The 22,509-nt window shown below is 37.6% G+C and overlaps 1 protein-coding gene across 10 annotated transcripts in view; it reads right to left on the bottom strand.

The window, feature by feature from the left end:
* The window catches only part of CADPS2 (calcium dependent secretion activator 2), a 513,662-nt gene that overhangs the window by 136,490 nt on the left and 354,663 nt on the right, over positions 1 to 22,509 (bottom strand). For all 10 annotated transcript variants that reach the window (XM_044387950.3, XM_044387934.3, XM_044387928.3 and 7 more), the window contains exons 10-13: positions 15,559 to 15,667; positions 14,355 to 14,555; positions 5,521 to 5,657; positions 3,048 to 3,235 (exon numbers count right to left, since the gene is read on the bottom strand). In XM_044387950.3, coding sequence (XP_044243885.1) covers positions 3,048 to 3,235; positions 5,521 to 5,657; positions 14,355 to 14,555; positions 15,559 to 15,667 — 635 coding nt within the window. The remainder of the gene's footprint in view (positions 1 to 3,047; positions 3,236 to 5,520; positions 5,658 to 14,354; positions 14,556 to 15,558; positions 15,668 to 22,509) is intronic.

Below are 22,509 nucleotides of genomic sequence, written 5' to 3' on the forward strand. Positions count from 1 at the left end.
AATCTGATCATACAAAATTCTTTGGGTATGTCTGTTTCACTGCAACCTTTTTATCCTCTTGCATTCCAGAGTCCTGCCTAACCTTGGGAAACCTATATTTTGATATACACTGGTCAGGAGGAAGTAAGACAGAACCAGGAGCTAAGAAACGGGTTTAGTAAAAAAAAGCCGTTCATGTTGTCTATCCATTCGCCATCCCAACTGTCCCCTGTTCTCACTGCCCCCCTTCCTGCCACCCCCCTACCCCCACCGAAGTTTGTGGAATGAAGATGGTTTACTTTGGGATAACGGGAAACAGGACTATCATCTGCAACTTTCCCCTAATTCCCAAGTAAGGCCGAGTTCCATAACGAGGTAAAACCCTGAACGGATCCTGAGACCAGGATTGGTTTTATTTTACTGTGGGATGAGAAGTGGCAACAACGATGACTTCAATTCAACAAGTATTTATTGTGTGTCCACAACATGCAAGGCAGTGTGGACATCCTCCTAGAGAGCATAACAGGGGAAGAGAACCAGTGTTTGCCTTCAAAATATGGCCTTGCGGGACAGAAGCAGGGGAGTGTGTGTGGATTTAGCACGTAGATTTGCATGGGAAAGTTCATGAGGAAACTACAGCTAAGAGGTGTTTTGTGTTTGTGTTAACAGAAGTCTTCCCCACAGAGTTTTAGGATATCGGACTATCAAACTTGGAAAAAGAGAAACATTATGTGGAGAATAAACGAGTTGCCTGGGGTAAAGATTATGTGGGGAGGGATACTTGGAGAGAAGTATGGGTAGATGGGACAACGACAATGTTGAGAAAACCCTAATACTTGGAACTAAACCCTAAAGCTTGGAACTTATCTTTAATTTCATAATCAGACAAGAATCACTGAAGTCTTCTAAAAGGAGTAGAATAAAAGTTAATCTGTAATTTTGAAGGTGATTGCTAGACTCTTGTAAGGAGAAAAAGAAGCAGTAGAGAGATGTATAAAGACAAATAAGCAAGAAGAAAAGGCAGGCTTGAGTTCGGACAGTGCAATGGAAATGATAAAGACCAACTTGAGGGGTGCTACAAAGGCAGAACATTGGCACGAGCAACAGACTGGGTCTAGGAGGTAAAAGACGAATGAAAAATGAAGAGGCCATGAAAGGAAGTGATAGTCACATAACTAATTCAGTTGTTCATTCATTCATTGAATGTTTACTGAACACCTATTTGTGCCAGGAGTGTTACTTTTCGCCAGGCACCCAGGTAGGAGCTAAAAGAGGTACAGGAGCTGGTTTAGTGAGATCATGGACTTAATTTTTTTCAAACATTTTTTAGAGGAGGGTGGAGGGGCAGGGGGAGAGGAGAAAAAGAACCCCAAGCAGACTCTGCACTGAGCCCAATGCAGGGCTCAATCCCCAAGACCCTGAGATCATGACCTGAGCCAAAATCAAGAGTCGGAGGCTGAACCGACTGAGCCACCCAGGTGCCCCAAGATGATGTACTTCATTTTATACACAGAGAGTTGAAAGTACCAGAACATTCCAGCTGTCAATTGTTGATAGAGACCTATAGTTGAGGAGAGTAATTGGTTTGGAATTATCTGTATAAAGACAGGTCACCGAAGCTGTGGAAAGGGGCAAGATCACTGACGCACAATTTTTTTCTGTGAAGTAGAAACATTCTCAGAACAGAGCAAGTTCAAGAGCAGATGTGAGAAAAGAACTATACTGCACTTGGGAATCTGAAGGAAAAAGTTATTAGCAAAGAGATGGTCAAAAAGAAAGAGGGGAGCTGAGATGAGATGGTGCTGCGTCAGGGAAGCTATGCAGCGTCTCAAACAGTACAAGCCCTCGGAAAGCCCCGAGCACCAGCTTTTCGATGGGAGCAAGGAGGGCAAAGCTGGAGAAAAGGCAACTAAATTAGGTCCTTACCCAACCTATTTCAAGAGGCTTTGTTGGCAAGCGAGGAGCTAGAAGGCAGATGAGAGGAATGGGAAATTTGGGTGGGAAGATCAAAGAGAGCAATGGAAAGGTAGCTGGACAGGGTAACAATGCTTAAGACAACGTAAGCTACCAGTTAACATTTTTTGACTACTCGTGTGCCTGGCACTGTTGGAAGTGCTTGATATGTATGAATGCATTTGAGCCCTATGATGATTCGTGCATTCTGAGAGAGATACCATGTTACATCTTTCTCACAGCTTGGGAAGTTCAGACAAGACTAGATTATGAGGCTTGCCCTACCTCACACTATCAATTCGTATTACTTTGAACCCAGGCAGTCTGACTGCAGCGTCCCTTGACCACTCTGCTTTGTTGTGGGCTAACAAAAGCTTACACAGGCTTGTGGGAAGAAAGGAAATAAGGGGAGAGAGAGAGAGAGAAAGGATAATGGTTGAAACAAGCTAAAGGAGGGATGGGAGAAAGGGTACCTCCTTGTGGGAGGAACCCCAGTAAAGTTCCCTGGGAACAGGATTAAGAGAAGAGAGGGACGGAGACATGGAGAGATTTTAAGCTTAGAAGCACATGATTGTGGGGGCCTGCATTAGGTGATTTTTTTTACCCTTTTGGCTCAGAACACTAAAAGGAGACACTTGTTCCCAAAGTACAGATAAGGGAAGGGGCTAAAAGAAGATTCATAAACCTCCTTATTTATCTTTCTTTTTCAATGGAAGCAAGAAATGGAAAAGCAAGAATCATCGGGTATACACAAACCTACCAGCAAGCCTGGCCCAGACATCATATGCATAACAATAGAAATACCGAGGACACTTAGGCTGTGCAGACCCTAGTACTAGGTGGTACATAAGAACTAAAAGGCAACTTCTAATCTCATAGATATTCTCTTCCTTTCTCTTTCAAGTGGCTTTAACGGCAAAAAGAAACATAAAGTGCAGCCAACCTAAATCAACAGCATATTGATGTACATTTTTCCTTTGTGGGTTTTTTCCCCGCCTCTTGCAAGAAGTGTTTGCTATTTAAAATCTGTTACTAGGTGATGGTGGCAAAGCACATTTTTCTCTCTTCCCAAGTCAACCCTACACATTTCACTGTGCGTTTGCAAGTAAAAATACCTGTTGCCGTGCACATGAGAGGCGCAGAATGCAAAGCTGTAATGGAGCAGGGTTGGGTCAATGACTGCACCGTTTTCTGAATGTTCCATCAGTTCTGTAAGGTAGCAGAGATGTCTGTGACAGCCTCTCACGCCATAACGGGCGCAGTACTCGTCTAACACAAAAACTTGGCCAGGGCTAAACCAACCCTGAAAAAGAAAAAAAAAAATTGTTTCCTTTCTATACTAGGATTTGCTTTTCTGCAGGCGCTCTTTGACGTTATAAGAAGAAGCTGAATCCAAGTGTCTTTTGACACTTTTTATTAGTGGTATGTTTCATGTTATTTTCATAAAGCTAATGTCATCAATTCTGGACCTGATCTGGGACGCTCGTCACCAAATACTATTATTCTCTTTTCATTGCCATGGCAAGGCATGGGCAACCTGCTTTTCTCCACTGTCATTCAAAATTCGCCAAATTTATTCCCAAGTATCTAAATTGTCAGTCACAGAGAATAACATTCTGAAAATCTTCAATCCCTGTATGGATCAATTAAAAAGAGGATGGTTAAAGGAGATACTATAATTGAAATTGACTTGTTGCCAAAAACATTTTATAAAGTGAACTAAGAAAATTTCAGTTAAGTCTAGGGGTAGTAAACATATACCATTCGGGAATTTGCCTATTTGGGATATTGTTCTCCTTCTGTTTGTCCTTCTATGACCAATATAACAAGAGCTAATGGCTTACAGTAGTTTCTAGTTCTCTTGAAATGAGATGTGAAGGGTGCGTGTGTGTTGGTGTGTGCTTGTGAGCCAAGTGAACCAGCAGGTGCCTGCCTGGCTAACACTGCAGGTCAGGGTTAAGCACAGCTGCCTAATAAAGTGTTCCGATGGATTATATGGACTAAAATAAACAGTTTTAAAAGGGGGCAGGATAACTGTGCAAGAGAAGGAAAAGACTGGTGAGAAATGCAGAAAGGTAAGACAGCAAAAACACAAAGAAGACGAGGAAAAAGAGCCCCCAGATAGTGTGGCGATAGTGCAGGCGCTCAAAGAGACAAACCACGTGTATGTGTAACATCAGTCACCATGCCTGGGAGTTACTACAGACTCCATGGTACGGAACATAGGCTACAGTTCAGTGACATTTAGTGACTCGCTCGAGACACTGAAAATCAGTTGTTGAGTCATGACTGACATCCAGGGCCATCCTGCCTCCAAACCCTCTCATCACACCATGCTCACTACCCTCTAGATACAGTTGAAGACACACTGTTGTGCTCTCCTCACAGTCCTCATGACACGTGGGATCACCCACACAACGCAAACAACTTCTGAGAGTTCAGTAACTAACTCCACTGAGTGGAGTCCACCATGGAAGTCCCTTATTGGTGTCCATTCTATGTGTACTTCCCCCTGGAAAGATACCATAGGGTTTTGTGATGCTCTCACTCTTCATGTTAAGTTTGGGCTGAGTGGGGTTCAAGCCATACCGTTACATGTTGAATAATAGGTATTTAATAAAGAGCCTATAAATGATTTATCAGGAAAAAAATTTTTTAAAATGATTTATCAGGGCAGAAAGCTGTGATCACAGCAATAAGTAGTCTCAGTTCTTCCTGTCTATTCAAACATCTCCAATGAGCTTGGAGCACATCCTGAAGTCTTAAACAAGACAACGTAGCTTTATTGTAGGTAGCTGCCACATTCAGCAGCCAAGAGACTCTGCGGTGATAGAAATAGGGATAGTCTGGCTGGATACATTTCAGAGGAATTGCCACTGACAATATAAACCCTTGGAAGGGCACGCAGGGACACTAGGCTGCAGTTTAATGCCCACATTCTGAGGAGTCAAGCATTCCTTCAAAATGTTAATTATACTTTATATCCCAAATTTGGGCTGGTTTCAACACAGAGAGAGTAGCAGTTTACTTAATTCCATTTATTTATCTTTTTTAAGGAATTCAAATTATCTTTGGAGGGCTAAATGAAACCAAAGATTTCCTCTGTTACACGTGGCCCTGTCATATCATTTCTCACACTGTTTCTTTCCCTGTCACTTAGGTTGTCTTTCTAGAACAAAAGAGAGAAATGAAAGTTAGCAACACTTGGTGAGCAGAATTTAAACCTTAAAATGTCTATACAGGTGTTAGCAAATCCTATCCCAGAGGTTTTTTTGTTTTTGGCTTTTTTTTGTTTAATCTTCATTAAAGCCTTTATTTTCATTTGGCCTTCTCCAGAGGGACTGATAAACCACAATTCAGTGTCTGTTTGAGCCTACTCTCCCGTGTATTGAGTGGCACAGCAGTGGTCTTCAAGTGTATAATTTTCAAATTGGGAAGCAATCGATTGGAATCCTTTATCCCTAACTCCCGACTACAGTTATTAAAGGAGTCAGGAATAAAATGCCGCTTCATAACAAGTGTTTCTCACTTTGAAAAAGATTTTTCATTCTAACCTCTAGGAAACTGGAGAGACAGACTTGTACTCACCAAGCATGAATAGGAATCATTCAGTCTGTGATCCAAAGTCTGCCTCTGGAGTAGTCTAAAAAGGAAGGCGTGGTCAAGCTTGCAAGGATTAGCAGAAATAAACTCATCCATACCATGTTTCTGAAAACGGTCGGCATCTGTAAATTCAGAGAAGCATGTATAATACATTTATTTTTCTGGCTTAATAATGGGCAAATACACTTTTTGAACACAAGATGCATGTCTCATGATAACAGACTATTTTGTATTACAAAAAATACAATGCCAAGAATTCAGCACATTGACATAAATTGCAATTTTTTGAGAGCCTAATGAAAAATGACCTGGAAAAATCTGCAAATCATTTGAAATGAGAAAATTTTATTTTCACTCTAAGCCACTTCTAATATTTATCAGAGAAATAATCATATTTTCCAATTTTAAGAAAGGTAGATGCATTTTAAGTATGTATTTACAGAAGGAACCGGCTGGAAAAGGACCCAGGTCTATTCATAAAAAAAAAACAGCAATGATGGCTAGAAGCTTGCTTTCCAAATGGCAAACTAGGGCAGAAATGAACACACAGGCTTCTGCTGGACCACTTCCAGTCTTTTTTTTTTTTTTTTAAAGTCTTTAATGGGACCAACCTTAATGTAGAAATGGCAATGAATGCTCTCAAGCTTCAAGTTTAAGAGACATGAAAAAGGGGGCATCATATTTGTGCAAATATGCAGACAAAGCATAACATCCCAAATGGCACTTCAATCAAAGGTCCAAATTTATTGTTCTTTACAGATTGCATCTTTCAACGCCTGTAGACCCTGCGGGTTTATCAAAAGGCAAGCTTTTATGATTGCTTTCATTAATGGTATGTTTTGTCGAAGTCTTCAATGTGAGTTATTTACTAAGTATAGAGAGAAAAAGCCACACGCCACCCAAAAGGAGTGCTGGGGTGTTACTACATTAGCTCTGTTAGAAATGTAGTGCACATCGGGCAAGCAATCAGTTATCGGGATAAAAGTGGCCTTTCCTGACAATGGTAGAGCTGAGGCTCCATTGTTCCTTAAAATTCAGAGACAGATCTCATTCTGGTAATTACAAGAAGTAGAGTCCTAAATGTAAGCTGAATGTAGTTTTCACAACCTATATGGTACAATCCTAAAATTGCAAAGGAAAGGAGACAAAAGTTTATTGATTAAACGCAATTATAGAGTCAGGCTCATAATAAAACTCAGCATTGATCTGTGGACATGATGCTAACATAATCAGTCACATTTAGATATTTAGCCCAGATCATATTGATCCTGTGTCAAGTTCAACTTGCAGCCATATTTGTGGATGGAAGAACTATGTAATTCAAGCTGAAGGGTCTTCAGAACCACATTAAAAAAAAAAAAAGATCCCACATCAGTGACAGATATCAAAAGGTGAATGCAGCAAGTAAGCAATGAATGGGCATTCATTGATGATGGAAGGTACGAGGCTATGATCCATGGAGAAATTGGCATATGTGTTCCTTTACATTTGCTAATTACTTAACTGAGTGATTAAATGCATTACATGTGGCAAATTAGTATTAATTGGATGAACACTAAATGTTATTAAACTGCTTTTCTGAACTGAGAAATGAGACAATTTAACTCCTCTTGTAGTTTATTCTTAATGTCTGATAGTCTTTCGAAAGAAAGTCTTTCAAAGTTACAATATATGATAATGTAAAATAATATAAAATGAGTAGACAGACTATTGAAAAATGCAAGGCACGTATATTATAAAACTGGTATTTTGTATTTTAAATAATCTTAGAATCTTCATTTACCCATTTACTTGAGTAAAAAAAAAAACTTTTAGTGTCACCTTTATGAAATTGCTAGTTCTATAAAACAACTGCTGAATTTTATTCATTATTTCTTTCACCAGAGAAGGTCATAACAAGAAGTTAAAAATAACACCCATTAATGGCTTATCTGTTGAGAACAGGATATATAAGAAATTTCACAGAAAATCCATTTTTCTTTTATTCTACAAAATACATACATTACATAAATACGTACACTACCTTCTACATAATTCTCTTTTTACTTCTACTTTTTATACAGGTTTATAGAAGCAAAATTTTTATTTTAAAGCAATGGGTATATAGTCTTTAAATAATATCTATATGTTCCTAAAAAAAATGAGTCTGTTTCATTTCCCCAAATCATATTTTCAAACATGAATTTACTTCATGAAGCATTTTCCTCACAAAATCTAACTATGTATTTGCTAACGTGTCAAACACTTTGGAATCACACACATGAATGAAAAATTACTTTGCCAATGATTACCTTTAGTGATAAAAATATTCCTAATACTAATTTAAGTCACAAAAACAGATTCCATATTGACAGTGATAAAACTTGTAGGCGAACAATATTCTATTAAAAAAAAAACCCCTACAATCTCTCTAGTGCTATAATTCTATGAAAGTGAAATGTATTCTTCGGGATTATCCCATCTTCAAAACACAGGCTGTAAAGACCAAGCATCTCTCTTTCTTTATATGCCTGATAAGCACAATTTAAAATATTTTATGCAAATATACTTCACCATGCACCACTGATGCGTTTCCATGAATTTATGAAGAAATAAATTTTGAAAGAGCAACAGTTTTTTTCTGTGTGAGAAATCTTTCACTTTAAAACCCTCTCATGAACTAAAGTAAAATAGGAAAACATCTATTGTGAAAATACTACCTAGTTTTTTATTTCTATTAAATAATATTTTCATATAGTTTTCTCTTGGGATAACATATCTACATCTACTCTTAGAAAACACAGAGATATCATCTGGATCAAATGAATTGTGCTTTCAATCAATTACATAACCAAATGCAAGGCTTGGATACTTGCTTGAAAACTGGGTTATACTTGATTATCTTCAATTAATGTTTATTAAAACACAAAATTATGGTGACCGGTTTTAAATGAAAAAGTACTCATGACAAATTTCAGTTCAGTTTGTCTTCCAAAATGATGTAAGAAAATTATCAAAAGAAACCAACAAGATAGGAGCTTGAACAATGCACTGCCAAACTGTCATGAATTGTGATGATTAACCTATGGACTAACTACAGATGTGGGACGTGGTAATTGAGGGTACCGGTGGAGAGTCTCTATGGTAACAGCTGGATATATGCTCCAGCGTCTTGAGGCGGTACTGTCACCAGGTGTGGTAGAAGTGGATGGAATAAAACCCAAACTGAGAAAGATTATTATTTGCTATAGATTTATGGAATTATAGACGCTTATTCAAATGGAACCTGAAAATTTAAATTTTTCATTAGGGTAATAGCTGTTGGAAGTCAAGGGGAAAGAATAAGTAGGCTGACGGTACCAATTTAAACAGTTAACATGGACTTGAAAATAGCTAGCCTACAAAACAACGTGAGGACCCTTAGCAAGCTGGTAGGCCCCCCCGTGGTGTGTGGGAGGGGACTCTTTGGTGGGGACTGACCACAGCCAGCCCCTATGGGCTCAGGAATCCAAGCCCCAGGACAGGCATCTAAGTCAGAGTTCCAAATGTGAGATGGGGAAAAATTTTAATGGAAATGTTTCTTCTTCCTTTGCAACTAATTTTAAGAATGTTGCCTTTTTCTTTTTCTTTTTTTCTTCTTCTGGTGTTGAGCGAAATTAGGGATACAAAATGGGGGAGGAAAAGGAAGTGAGAGAGAGGCAAACGGGACACTGCAGGAGAAGAGGTGGCCATTCATTGGCATCTAGACCACTCAGGTGTCCAGGCCTGGGACTCAAGTACCAAAAGGACGATGATGAAGGTGCTGCTACCTAAGAGCTCATCTCCTCTGCAAAATTCTGAACTGAGCTAAGCAGCATATGGACCTTTTGAAATACAATAGCTTGGTTTAAAATTGTCCTACGGTTAAGATCATGCCCGTAGCTGCATTTACCGATACCCACACCTGATTACACTCTCCTTGTAGCTCCAACTCTCACTAAGCTTGAAAATTCACAAGAAGTTAAACGTGAAGGATCTCGTGTCTTTCTATAACACCCACGTGGCAATAGGAAGTTTCAGGTTATAAAATTTTATGTAGATTACCTTGGTTGATATTTTTTGTTTTATGTACATATTTTATGCTGAGCACCAAAGAGAAACGTCGATACATATATTAAGAGTTTGTTCACACCTCTATTACTGACCCAAATAATTTCTTAGCTTGTTTTGTTAAATTGACTAAAAACGGATGTATGAATTTACACATCTTGCTTTCTGAGGCAAATAACAACTAAGTCATATTTTCACATGATGACAATTTTAATCAACACATACTGACCTAGAATCATAAGCAAAGCAAACCAATATTCAACATTTGAAATAATATATTCAATGTAAAGTAAAACATACCTATGAAGTGTGAAATTCAACTTACTAGATCAATCAAGAAAATAAGCTCATAAAATTAAATGTAAGTTTATATTCTGATTTAAGAATATTTAAAAAAATTTGACTTACAAAGAAGATAACTTTTCTGGTTCATTTTTGACATTTCTTTATTATTGGAAGGCAACTAGTACTGTGTTGTACTGTATTATGTTACATACATATTGTATTACATTATATACATTAAGAGAGAAAAATGAAAAACAGGTGCTTTGCATAGTAAAGGATAGTTTAACCAAAGAATGTCTGTCAGTCTGGCAAAAGGCAATGCACTGTTTGAAGCAGTAAATTTGGACCTAATTTACCCTGTTTTATTAGAATTTCTAAATATCCTGAAAACCAAAGAAACAGGGAAGTTGAACAGATTGATGTATCAGAAAAATCTATAAATACATACCATCATTTATATCCCAAAACAGATAATGTTGTCTTCAAATAAGGTAGACTTTATACATTTATTTTTTTTGTTCTATCTCAACATTTAGCTAGTATGTTTAGTTTTTAAAAAGAGCTTTCTTTAAGTTATAACATAGATACTTCAAACGTAATTCAGAAAACAGAAGAAATGAATCAGTAACTAATCCCTTTAAAGTCATCCACTGTGAGTAGTTTAGGTAAAATTCTACCTATACGTATAAATTTTTTTTAACATAGTTAAAATATCACATACATAATTTAGTATTTTTCCACTTAACATTCCATGCTATTATAACAACTTCACAGGCATTACCTTTATGCCCACATGAAGGTAGATATTAGGTTGTTTCTACTCGTCTCTTGTGGCAAAAACAGACTTTTGTTTCATAACAGGTAGGTAAAGTTAACCTAAATATTCTGTGTTTGCCGAGAAAGTAGGAGATTGACATTGTAAACAAGATCATATTCTTTCAAAAATCATATTATTATAAAAATTTTAATACAATGAAGCAAAAAAAAAATATCATGAAAATACTTACCCTTACCAGCTATAGGTCAGCAAGGGAATAAAAAAGCATATTTAAATGGATTAGGAACATACTGATTTCTGTAACTACTCATTTTAATTTCATATTATTTTCTTACTTTCTATTAATGACTCTGAAAGTTGTTTTTCCCAGACATGATCAAAAAAGAAGGGGAAATGCCATAGAAATCCTGGAAGGGAAGAAAATACTAAGGGCTAACTACTCTCTGAAGAAGTCTAATGGCTTCTTTGATAGAGGTCAAGATCAGTATTCTCATTCAATGAGGTAGACACATTTTTCTTCCTTCCTCCACCCCTTCCCCCACCTTTTTAATGAAAGATAAAACAGCAGGGTCTGCTGTGATAAAAAACTTCACAAAACATCTGGAATACAAGAAAGCTGCTGTTAACATAATCAAAACACTTTGGCTTCTTAGAGCAAGTTTGGGTTTTTTGGAACGAGTGAATCAAGGGGCTAGAAAACCACATTCCACTTAGCCTAATCAACACTGCTTTGACAATAGACTAATATCTGATAGTAGAAAGGTTTTGTGAGAAAGAGATGACACGGCTATTTGAATCAACTGATTACTAGATGTCATATTCATTAATTCTATATAACGCAGTCATGGACTTAATGTCCGAGGCCAGTGGTTCCTGACCACTTTTCTTGCCACTACACGATATGGATGATATCCATGAGCCCAGTGCACTCCTTGGGTATTTCTTGCACTTAGGATTTGAAAACAAAATACTGAAACACAAGTGAATGAGGAGACCTTTTCACAAAAAAATAATTTTCAAGTCACTGTAATTCAGTGGTTCTCAAACGAGGGTTTTTCTAGCCCACCTTTAACTCTGTCCCCCCCGCCCCCAACATTTGGCAATGTCTGGAGATATTTTTGGTTATCAGATGGGGGTGTGTGTGTGGTTTGCTACCGGAATCTAGTGATTAGAAGTCAGGGACGAAGCTAAGCATCCTACAATTCACAGGACAGCCCTGCTGGCAACCCTTGAAACAAAGAATTATCTGGGCCAAAATGTTAATAGTGGCGAGGTTGAGAGATCTTGCTCTAACTTTCAAAAAACAATCATTCTGTTTCTTGTCAGGATGCAGTCATGAAGAACAGATTTACGTCTTACCTGAAACAACTAAAAATTGAGGGAAAAAATACATTAAAAAAATAGTTCTCAAAACACTGGACATCAGACAACCAAGGAGAGTGACTCCTGAGAGGAAACAAATGAAGTGAGCTGAGGCTCCAGTGAGGACCAGGAGAAACTTTCAAAGCAGTGGCACAGGGAACAAGAACCCACAAAGCACTCGTGTACTCCCCAAGTTGAGAAGACGGACCTGACAATTCAGGAAGGTCAAAATGGCTAGAGTTTGCCTGCACGAATACGGTTCTCCCCCTTTCCTCTTTCCATATTTAGTTGAATACTGACCGCCTCACACATGTGAGGAGACTGCCTATGGCCAGGGAAGAAATCATCCTAAAGGATTAGAGGGGGCAGTGCCCAAAACTCACACAGAGCCTGCAACAGTACTTGTTCTCAACAGCCCAATAGGAAACCTCAGAATCCATGGATCATCAGGGTCTTTAAGAAGAGTCCTGGGCCAGAAATGGTGAAAATTAATCCAAGACTAGACACTGTTTAGTTCCACCTAACAAAACTTAAGGTAAAACCTGAAAAGACTGAACTGTTTCCAAGTGACTTAACTGTGTCTTAGAATAAAACTCAAGGAGATTTTCATGAAGAAAACTACATCAAGGCACATTACAAGCTAACTGGTCAACATCAGTGTTAAAGAGAAAATCTTTAAATCAGCTAGAGGGGAAAAAGACACATTACGAACAGAGGAACAGACAAAAATGAGCACATTTCTCCTTATAAAAAAAAGGCGTTAGAGTGGGAGGCAAAATCTAAGAACTGAAAGAAATTTTTTTTTCAAAAGAAAGGTAAATTACTTTTTCATATATAAGAAAGCTAAAAGAATTAATCACCACCAGATTTGCAAGTCAAAAGAAGTCTGTCAAAAAGTAAATTTTTTTTTTTAAGATTTATTTATCTGACAGAGAGAGAGAGTGAGTGAGTGAAAGAGCACAAGCAGGCAGAGCAGCAGAGGGAGAGGGAGAAGCAGACTCCCCGCTGAGCAAAGAGGCTGATGTGGGGCTCTATCCCAGGACCCTGAGATCATGACCTGAACCAAAGGCAGACGCTTAACCGACTGAGCCACCCAGGCGCCCAAGAAGTAAAAGATTTCTATAAGACAATGAAGAACACTGGAACTGATAATTGGGTAAGTATATAGCAAACATTTTCTCATATTATTTAAGTTTCCCTAAAAGGTAATTGACTGTTAAGGCAATAATTATAATAGCAAGGTACTGTGGGATTTCTAATATGTGTAGAAGTAAAATGTAGGACAAGAATAGTCTAGAGGGTAGAAGGGGAGAAATGGAAGTATACTATTTTAAAGTTCATATACTATGCATGAAGTTCTAGGAAGATGGTCTGTGGTAAGTGTAAAGATGTATACTTCTAACCCTGAAACACAAAGGTAGCTGGACTTGAGCTCATCGTCCATCTTTAATTATTTGGCTTAATGTACCATTAAGATGCCCAGATGTGACAGTGAAAAGAGAGTGGTTATTTGATGCATGAAAAGTACAAGAACAAAATAATGCATGTCAAGATGTTATTCCCCTGGAGAAGAGCCTTAACAGTAGAACCTTTTGACTAAAAAGTCAAAAACTGAATTTAAAGTCACAGAAAAACTACAGAAGAGACCAGAGCAACTCTGCAAAGAAGTGTAACAAGTGAGAATATTTGGCTTAATGATTATTAAAGCTGTGTTTGAAAATGTTTCTGTAATTACTACATCATTTGTTATTAATCATTTATAGACTCAAATGAAATATAAAATTTTTTAAATGATTTAAATTAGCATACAAAGGATGGCATGAATACTAAGGTATTTAGATAAAGAAAGCTGGCTTGATGACTTACTCTTTGTTATCAATCTACAACAGAAAATAGCCCTGTTATCCTTCTGGACCATTAAGAACAACCCTAGGAAGTGAAGGTTCATCGTTTTGGTGTTCTGGAGTCCTAGTGATGCCTATTTGATTTCGCAGTACTTTTCCCATTTTTACAGAACATGTAAGTTAAATAATAAGTTAAAATAAATTTTACTGAAGAAGTTTTGGAGAATTTTCTTATGTGTTCTTGAGATTCCCAGATATACCCCAATGCTTGGCAAATTCAGGACTGAAAACCCAGGCAACATTTACTCTAGATCTATGTGGAAAAATTACAGAGCTGATTCTATGGCTACTAATACAGATGATTTTTATTCAATTAGGAATTCATTAATGAAGTAAACCATGATACGGAAACAATGTGTCTCAATTTTATATCTTATTAAGGTTATTAATTGATAATCAGATTATTTTTCAACAAAACTTACAAAGCTGAGCATCTGCATGGAGAGTCCCTCCTTTGGGGTTCAGTTTCTGGGTCTGAATCGCAGGAATGGGTTTGTATGACTGACCTGTGGCCCTATACATGGCCTGAACCCATAATATTCTATCCTGTTCATCATCACTGGCAAATATCACAGTGTCTCCTTCTTTAACTGCATTAAAGAACATCTGACCACCCTGAAGGCCTGTGGAAGAAGAAAGACGTCATTAAAAACTTACATAATTGACAGATTTCAAGCTCATGCGCTAAACAGTCACAAGGAAGAGAGTAGCTCAATGCTGTGAATAAGAGAAAGGTTTAAACTTCTATATCACTTTAAAAATTAAAAACAGCTTAAGGAAATGAACAGTTCAGGACACAGTAACATTCTGCAAGCCATACAAACCTCCTCCATAGTAATATATAGACAGTCTGCAAGCTCATGTCAGAGAAGAAAATCTTCTCTTTTGGCACATTTCTTATTCTACGTGCAGGAAAAATATGTGGTGATTTTAGGAGAAAAGAAATATAGGTATGGCAAAAGTGATACTTGTATCTGTATGGTATTTTATCTTTTGCAAAATTCTTTCACAAAGAAGATATTTTGCTGTGACCAATTAGTGAATTCGATCACAGAGTCCTACTTTTACTGTCTCCATATTAAATTCTTAATCTCTGTATTTATTAAATCTACATATTTCTCAGTATTGCTTTATTAATTTCATTAATCTCCACCTATTCATTAATTCATTCCCTCACCAATGTTAGATACCAAGCATCTAGTACATACCTAGTATTAATATGGAAATAGGGAGAGAATTTAAGAATGTGATATTGGGAAGAAAATTGGTAGAATATACAAAAGTTCATTTGCCACTCCATTCCCTATTTCTGTCTCTTGTACCTTTTGGTTTCCAGTAAAGAAGTTCATATAAACATTGCTGATATCTCTCATATAATTTTTCTATTACGTAACTTTCACATATTGTATCCTTGTCCTAAAGAAAACAGAAATGATGAGTTATGGCTAAAGCTAAGTAGCCCTCAGAAAGATATACTTTCAATCTCATGAAGTCTTATTTAGGTACATAAGTGAAATATGTCCCCTATTCATTCAATGGAGTTTGAAACCTAGAACAGAGACAGGATATTTATGAGAATTTCACCCATACATGAATGGCAGAGAAAGTGATACAATTTAGAATTACCTGGGTGGGGATCTGTATAATCCACAGTGTATCCTTCGAGCTGCATTAGTTCCTGTGGTTCAGACTTTTTTTCTCTATAACTGCACATAGCAAATGTATATTGGCTAACCTGCACAAGAAAAAGTTTGCAGATTGCTTGCATTCAATTTTTTTATCACAAGAGTCTTTGCCAAATTTTAAAAATAACACGATTTGCTCATAAATTATTAAATGTCAGCATTTTTCAAAACCTAGCTCGGAATTAAAGCACCTTTCGTCTATCTGCTTGCAGTTAGGCCTTCCATGCCCATGATCCAGCATTTCCCAAACCAACGATCTGCTGGCCAAGATTCTATGAGATATTAATAGAAGACCATAAAAAAGCATTCATGTTAAAAATAAATTTGAGAATTACTGGGTTAAATAAAGATGAACAGGCTTCTTCTACTGCATGTTTTCTTATGACCTTTAATAGGCTAACATACTTTGTGAATCTCAGAGAGTAAGACATAATAGGAGCATTCTCAAACTGACGTGATCATGGAACTACATTTTTATTTTTTGAGAGAGAGCGAGCGCGTGCACGCATGTTCGAGAGGGCAAGGTGGGGGGGGGGGCAGAGGGAGAGACAGAATCTTAAGTACGCGCCAGGCTCAGTGCAGAGTCCACGTGGCGCTCTGTCTCAGGACCTTGAGATCAGGACCTGAGCTGAAATCAAGAGTCCAACGCTTAATCGACTGAGCCACCCAGGCGCCCCATGGAACTACATTTTAAAACATGTTTAAGCCTTTAACTCAACCAAGAAAAAAAAAAGATTTTAATGAAAGTTGACAATTTACTGGCCCACGTAACCAAACCCACAGGAAGGTCCAGAGTGGAGTGTTTTAGGCAGCCAGTGACTTAACATGGCCAAGATCCGCTGCCTCCCCATTCTACTTCTCTTCGGAAACTGGCTTCATTTTCTGGTGCTGCAGACTGACTGAGCTGGAACCACAGCTGCGAACAGCTCTCAGCCACCTCCCTGACTGTCCCACCCTGAGTCATAAGGCCGTATTTGCACCAATCACCGTGGCTAAGGGGTAAAAGTAACGTTAGCCCAATTTGGGTCAAGAGCTTACATCTGTGGCCAAGAATATCATCTGCTATAATAGGTGGGCTCTGAGAAGTTCCCCCAAAATAGAGAGAGGAGGTGCTGTTCCCAGCAGGACATAAGAATGTTTGGTGGATTAATACTAAATTGAAAAATATCTTACAACACAGGATCCATGGAAAACAGTTTCAGGTAATGTGAATTATGCCCCCTTTCCACTTTTAAATACAGTTGAAACTAAGGAAACATAAAAATAGCTTTTAATAGGCAAAGATTAAAGAGGACTCAAAGGGGGAGCTAATCATGAAAGAAAAAAAATTACACGGACTACGTTAAAATTAAGAAATTCTCCTCACTAAAGGATAACATGCAGGAAGTAAAAAGGCAAAGCCACAAACTAAGAGAAGATGTATGCAAAATATATATTCAGCAAAGAACTAGTATCTACCCACGTGGAGGGGACAGAGAAGAGCAGCAACTGAGGTTACCTAGAGAAGACGCGATTCTGCTTTGGGACGGCAGTGTCAGCCCCTGCCGGAGTCGCCAGCCTGCTGCAAACTTAGATCCTGTAAGCCTTCCCGTGTACCACACAATCCCTTTGATGCAGCAAAGGGTTTTTCAAAAAATATGAATTTTGTTTAAAAAAATTTTAAGTAATTTCTGCATTGATCACGGGGCTCAAGCTCACAGCTCCGACATCGAGTTGCATGCTCTACCGAGCCAGCCAGGTGCCCCTGAATTATATTTTAATGAGGAAAAACAGCACAGCTATTTCCATTTAAAAAAAATACGTAAAACCTTGTTGAAGGGACTACTGGCGCAAATAACCTGAAACACCTGTGGCTCCTGTACTCCGAAGTTCTCCTTTTCTTCCCTTCATAGACTGTCGATGACTTTACTTTTTCACCTGCCTATGCCCAAGGCTTACAGATGAAACCAGGCCGTGGCTCCTAGGGGGTCTGTCACTAAAGGCAGCTTCAGTTTCCTTGTGTAAAAAGGTATGATTGTGGGGGGTTTGGGAGTGCTGTGGTGGTGGGTGGTAAACAATGACGTTATATTTCCATTTATTTGTTCTAAAAAGCTCATTCTCTTACTTAGGGGCGATAACTTAGTCCCAAGTTCCACTATTCTTCCATAAAGTGATTTAATGTAGTGTTGTCTTAAAAATAGAAAATATTTCAATCATGAACAAAAGTACAATAATATACTAACATGTCTATACCCATCATCCAGCTTTCTTTAATCATAACTTTTTTCTGTTTTAAAGATTTGAGAAAGAGCGTGTGTGTGGGGAAGAGGGGCAGAGGAAGAGAGCAATTTAAGCAAACTCCAGACAGAGGGTGGAGCCTGACACAAGGCTCGATCTCAGGACTCTGAGATCATGACCTGAGCTGAAACCAGGAGTTGGATGCTTAACCAATTGAACCACCCAGGTGCCCCTGAATCATAACTTCTTGTATATATATGCTTCAGGATTTTTTGTATAGTTTTATCTACTCAAACACATTTTCTTTTCTCTCTCCATAGAGGTAATTACCATGCTGAATTCTGTATTACTTCCATGCATGTTTTAAAAGTTTTATTACATACAATATTTTTGGTTCCTAGACCCAGTTCCAACCTGTTGGGTATGTAGGCAGGATGGTTTCCACACCTATAACTAACAATGCTCTGGACCCCAGCTGGGTGTCCCACAATACACTCAATTCTAACTCTATTCCAAGAGAGCACACAGAATTAGAATTTCATAGGTTAAGGGTTCAGTGCTACAAGATGCCCCCACCCCCAACCCCCCTTCAGATGCCAATCATAACCTCAGGCTGTAATCTATAGATTGGAGGTTCCTATCCACCCTTTCCTTGTACTTCAGATGCTAGTCCAAATTATTACTTGTATTTCTGATGGGCTACAGATTAGGAGTTCCCATAACCTCCTCCCTAAATCATCTGTTCACCAACCTGGAAACTCCCAATCCCCTTCTTCTGGGTTTTCATAGAAGCTTCATTACACTGGCATGACTAATGAAATCATTGCCCATTAGCGATTTATTCAATGTCCAGCCCCTCTCCCCTCCCCTCTGGGTGGGTGTGGGGTAGGTAGGAGTGAAAGTTCCAACTCTAATCACACACCTAGTCCTCTAGGCAAGCAGCTGCCCATCCTTAGGTGGGTTCTACAAGTCACCATTAACATAACAAAAGACACTTTTTATCACTCATTAGGAAAAGTACAAGGGTTCTGTGTTAGAATGGGGATGAAGACCAAATATATAAATCACAATTACCATGTAAGTAAATTGATAGAGTATTTCTTCACACATTTTTAAACTTTGTATCAATGAATCAGACACATTTCTTCTGCAACTCCACCCCCCAAAAGTTCAACATATTTAACCATATCGATACATATACTGTGAACTGAATTGTGACACTTTACGCATGCAGTGCTCTAGTGATGGCCTTCAGTTTCTTACATTAGTTGCTCTTAAAAATAATGCCTAACGTCATTCTTGCACACGTGTGAGCTATCTGAAGGGCTACACCAGGGGGTGGAACTGCTAGGTTGTAGGGCATGTGTATTTTCTTCATCCTTACTAGATATTGCAAAACTACTTTCCAATTCATACATACACCAGTGGTACATGAGAGCTCCTGATACTACACGTTTGCCGAACTTGGTATTTTCAGTCTTTTTATATTTTACCAATTTTGATGAATGCGAAGTGGTATCTCACTAGTACCTGAATTTATAATTCTCATTACTAATAGAGCTGAGCATGTCCTCATTTTATTAGCCACTTGGGATTTCTTTTTCTGTGGGTTTCTTTATTAAACAAGTTTGCTCATTTTCTAATGTATCAGTCATTCAAATCCTCTTTCCAGAATCAGTTTTGCTAAAGGTTTATTGCCTTTTTTGAGCGCTTGCAAAGAATATCTTTACACTTTGTTACTCTTTGTTTTTATTCCTTAATTTCTGTGATCTTTTTTATTTCTCCCTTCTTTTTTGGAGGGGTTAACTTTATTCTTTCATGAACATTTTCATTCATCTCCTTAGCTTATTCATTTTCAGTTATTCGTTATACAAGTTTAATAAACTTAAATGCGTGTATATTTAGATTTATTCTAAATTTACCTTTGCTTCATCTCGCAAGTCTATATAGCATTTTCATTCGTTCAGTTCTAAATATTTCTTACGTTCATTAGTTCTTTTCTACACATAAGCCATTTACAAGCATGTTTTTAAATCTGGATCTGCAGTTACACTTTTCTTACTGAGTTTTAAAGTAATTCCATTGTGACCAGAATGATTCAGAATTTTGGTCTTTTTTGAGACCTGCTCTGTTACCTAAGGCATGGCCAATTGTTAAAAGAATGCTTAAAAAGAATGCATCTTTTGCAACTATTGTTCAGTGATTATATCCATTATATCAAATTTACTAATTGTGTAGAAAAATATTCCACACAGTTTTCTAATATTTCTTCCGTTGTGTCAATTACTGAGAGGTATGTTAAAATTTCCTACCAATGCTGTCTGTGAATTCTTCATACGACTCCCTCGAATGTTGCTTTATATTTTTTTGAAGACAAATAATCTTACACATATATACCTTTGTTATACCTTCTATGTCTATTGCATATTGCTGGTAAATGGCTTCATTTATATTTATGTAGGTTTTTTTTTTAATCCCTAAAAGGTTTTTTTTTGCCTTGAAGTTTATTTTGTTGGATATTCACAAAGCTATACAACCTTTCTTTTGGTTAGTATATGCCTGAAAATGTTTTCATCTTTTAATCTCATTTACACTGTGTTCTATTTTAAACTTCTATTAACAATATATAGTCGGATTTTTTAAGTCTCCAAAAATCTAATCTTCTAACAGGCAAGCCAAGATCATTTATATTTGTTATATTTTGTGATATATTTGGAATTATTTCTATTATCTAACTGTGCTCATTGACATGTCTACTTTTCTCCTATTCCCTGTTGCTATTAAACATTAACAAAATCTCCTCTTTCCTCTGACAGTGTGGAAACTATAATTCCGTTTTTATTTTTTTTTAGTCATTTTTCTCTTCAATCCTATTGTGTTTTTAACTCATCCCTTCTGAATACGGAGAACGTTGAGTGCTGTATTATTACCTCCCATCTTACAAATCAGGGCTCATTTTGTTAGTTGTGATTTGTTTTAGTAATATTTAGTGTGTTAACATTTAGTAAGAGAAAATATTCAAATACATTATCTGATACAGTCAATATTTATAGTGGCCGTTTTCTTTACCCATTTTTTTTTAAAGATTTTATTTATTTATTTGACAGAGATAGAGACAGCCAGTGAGAGAGGGAACACAAGCAGGGGGAGTGGGAGAGGAAGAAGCAGGCTCATAGCGGAGGAGCCTGATGTGGGGCTCGATCCCATAACGCCGGGATCATGCCCTGAGCTGAAGGCAGACGCTTAACTGCTGTGCCACCCAGGCGCCCCTCTTTACCCATTTTTTGGCCACTGTTTCTTCAATCACACTCTATCATTGAATTCATCTTCCTTCTTTAGTGAAAGCTTTTTGAGTATTTTAAAATAAGTTTTTAAAAATTTATTATGTTAGTCACCATACAGTACATCCTTAGTTTTTGATGTAAAGTTCCATGATCGTTTGCGTATAACACCCAGTGCTCCATGCAATACGTGCCCTCCTTAATACCCATCACCGGCCTATCCCACTCCCCCACCCCCCTCCCCTCTGAAGCCCTCAGTTTGTTTCCCAGAGTCCATAGTCTCTCATGGTTCATTCCCCCTTCTGTTTACCCCCCCTTCATTCTTCCCTTCCTTCTCCTACCGATTTCCCTATTGATGTTCCATAAATGAGTGAAACCATATGATAATTGTTTTTCTCTGTTTGACTTATTTCACTTAGCATAATCTCCTCCAGTCCCGTCCATGTTGCTGCAAATGCTGGGTAATCGTTCTTTCTGATGGCTAATATTCCATTGTATATCAATCCTACCTTATGAATGACAGTTTAGTTGGTTATATCGTGTTCTAGGCTAGTAATCCTTCAGCACTTTGACAATATTATTCCATTGTCAGAAAGCTTATACATCCATGTTGAAAAGTGCAATGAAAGTCCAATTGTGGTCCCCTTGTAGTTAATTTTGGTCTTTTCTCTCTGGTTTCTTTTAAATGTTCTCTTTATCTTTGTTATCCTGTGTTTTGATTTTTAATTTTAAAAAAATTAAGTAAACTCCACCCCACAATGTGGGGCTCACTTTCAACCCTGAAATTGAGAATCACAAGCTCTACCGGCAAAGGCAATCAGGCACCCCTGTTATCCTGTTGTTTTACTGTAAAATTCAGGGGAATTTTAACGTTTATCCTGATTGATAGCTGCAGTATTTCTTGCATCTGAGAATTCATGACTTTTATCAATTTTAGAATCTTATTCATTATCTCTCCAAATATTGTCCTTTTCCCTTTATCCTTTCTGCAAATTCTGTCAGAAGTATCTTGGAACTGCAGATTCTTTCCTATCTTTTAAGCTCTTTGCATATTTTATGCTTCTTCATTTCTCTAGGCTGAGTACTGAGTAATTTCTTAAGATTATAATATTCTATCATTAATTACATCACTTTCTCTTTAGATGTGTCTAACTTATTGTCTAACCTGTCCAATAAGGGTGTAATTTCAATGACTGTTTCTAATTTTTACTAGTAGCTCTACCTAGCCCCATTCCAAACCTGCTTGTTCATTTTTCATAGTATTGTGTTTTGTTTTCTTGTTCTTTTGAATCAGTCTATAAATTTCATCAATGTAAATGCAGTTATTTTATAGTTTATATACATGACAATTATTACTGAAATTCTTGGGCATGTAAATAATTCGTTTACTGTTT

This window comes from Ursus arctos, unplaced genomic scaffold, assembly GCF_023065955.2.
Source record: "Ursus arctos isolate Adak ecotype North America unplaced genomic scaffold, UrsArc2.0 scaffold_3, whole genome shotgun sequence".
NCBI lineage: Eukaryota > Metazoa > Chordata > Mammalia > Carnivora > Ursidae > Ursus > Ursus arctos.